This window comes from Syzygium oleosum, unplaced genomic scaffold, assembly GCF_021117445.2.
Source record: "Syzygium oleosum isolate NSW1041296 unplaced genomic scaffold, Sole_v2.1 Sole_v2.09, whole genome shotgun sequence".
Classification (NCBI taxonomy): Eukaryota; Viridiplantae; Streptophyta; class Magnoliopsida; order Myrtales; family Myrtaceae; genus Syzygium; species Syzygium oleosum.
The window spans coordinates 4,246,226-4,247,796 of record NW_026607493.1 but is presented as its reverse complement, the minus strand read 5'-3'; the positions used below and the strand labels follow the sequence as shown (position 1 = coordinate 4,247,796).

The window sequence follows — 1,571 nt, the reverse complement described above, 5'->3', positions numbered from 1 at the left end:
AAGAGAATCCTATGATAAAGGGATGGCGAGCGTTTCCCCTTTTTCCATGAAACCTTAATTTCCTCGTCTCTATGAAACCCTAATGCTTCTAGTAATTTCCATACCGTAAGATCTTTTTGTGAGAATGAGCTGTAAAATATATTTATGATTGTAATTAGCTAGAATCAAGGATTATAGTTAGCTAGTTTAGAGGATATATTTTTTAAGATTCTTTCTTTTCTTTGTATATATATACGCTTCTAGGTCATTGTAAAATTGATAAGAAGAAATACAGAAAAGTGAGGAACGTGGTTTTCTTCCTCGAAATATCATTGTGTTAACACTTTTCCCATAATCTTGCTCTGGTTTGGAGCAACGCATCCATGCATTAAAACGAAAACTCAAGGGAGAAAGAGCTAGCTCTTGATACAACATTTCATTTCTGTTTGGGATGAAGCTTCTCATATATGGTACATGACAAATGGATTCCATATATGGAGCTTATTTTAATTTACACTGTCTGTTTCGCTAGAACCATATGGCCTTTGCATCTATCAGCATTTGCTTCAAAGACCCGTCAACATGGTAAGATATGACGTCCTTAGCCGAGCCGATGAATCGGCCGCCTATGAACACGGCAGGGACGGATGGGTTACACCCGAGACCTCGTAGCGCCCACTCCATTTCCCTCCCACTCGCTTCGCGATCAAGCTCGTGGATCGCGGGGCTCGCGCCGAGCTCGTAGAAGAGGCTCTTGATGCTGTGGCACATGCAGCACGAGCTCTTAGTGAAGATCACCGCCGCCTTCTTCGATGCCAAATCCTTTACCCGGTCCATTATAGCGAATGCTAAGAGATGACCACTTGGTAGACTGCCAAGGAAAACCTAGAGAATGCTGAAGAACTCTCTAAGGAAGATGAAGAAACTTCAGAAGAGTGTTGAATGTGTGTGTAGGCCTTGCCTTGGTGGACTTGGTGGCTTCATCGCTCCATATTTATAAGGACTGGCGAGTTGGGGGTTGAATTTTTAATGCCACAATGGATAAAAGAGAAAGTTCTTTTAGATATTTGCTTTGGATAAGAGAAACACTTGTCGATGATTTCACTGGGTGATTCGGACACACCATGTGCCACGCAAACAAGTTGCTTTGATTCATCATCTCAACATGACGATCTTCCAATCTCTCGAAGAGTCCGTACAATCAACTGGGAATTGGAATAAGAACAATTCAATAAACAATTATGGGGCAAACACTTTCGGCTCTGGTTGGCAACAAAGTATACGAGTACAGTTACTCTGAAATGTATTAATATATGCTCAATAGGTTCCTTTGTTCCAGGAAGAAAGGGCTAGATTCAAGAGGAATATCACGGTCCACATAACCCTAATTTTATCTATTGGGATAGTTCTTATTTAGCCCCGATATTATGCTCTTTTTGGCTTCAATGTTACACATATATCGTTTGACATTCTTATTTTATTCCACTTTTATTGACACGCACGCCCATATTGCACAAAGTCCGCATGAGCTATCCTTTTCTTTTATCAAAGTTGAATGAATCTATGTCGAGGTTGCGTCATGTTTTCCGTGG

General features: G+C 40.9%; 1 protein-coding gene across 1 annotated transcript; it reads right to left on the bottom strand.

Moving 5' to 3' along the window:
- Positions 1 to 380: 380 nt before the first annotated feature.
- LOC115673616 (glutaredoxin-C11) lies at positions 381 to 1,101 on the bottom strand. Its single transcript, XM_030595825.2, has one exon. The coding sequence runs from the start codon at positions 814 to 816 to the stop codon at positions 508 to 510; it is 309 nt and encodes a 102-aa protein (XP_030451685.1). The 5' UTR covers positions 817 to 1,101; the 3' UTR covers positions 381 to 507.
- Between the last annotated feature and the right edge of the window lie 470 nt (positions 1,102 to 1,571).

Coding starts and splice junctions, on each gene's coding strand:
- LOC115673616 (XM_030595825.2), bottom strand. CDS start 816: ATGGACCGGGTAAAGGATTTGGCATCGAAGAAGGCGGCGGTGATCTTC.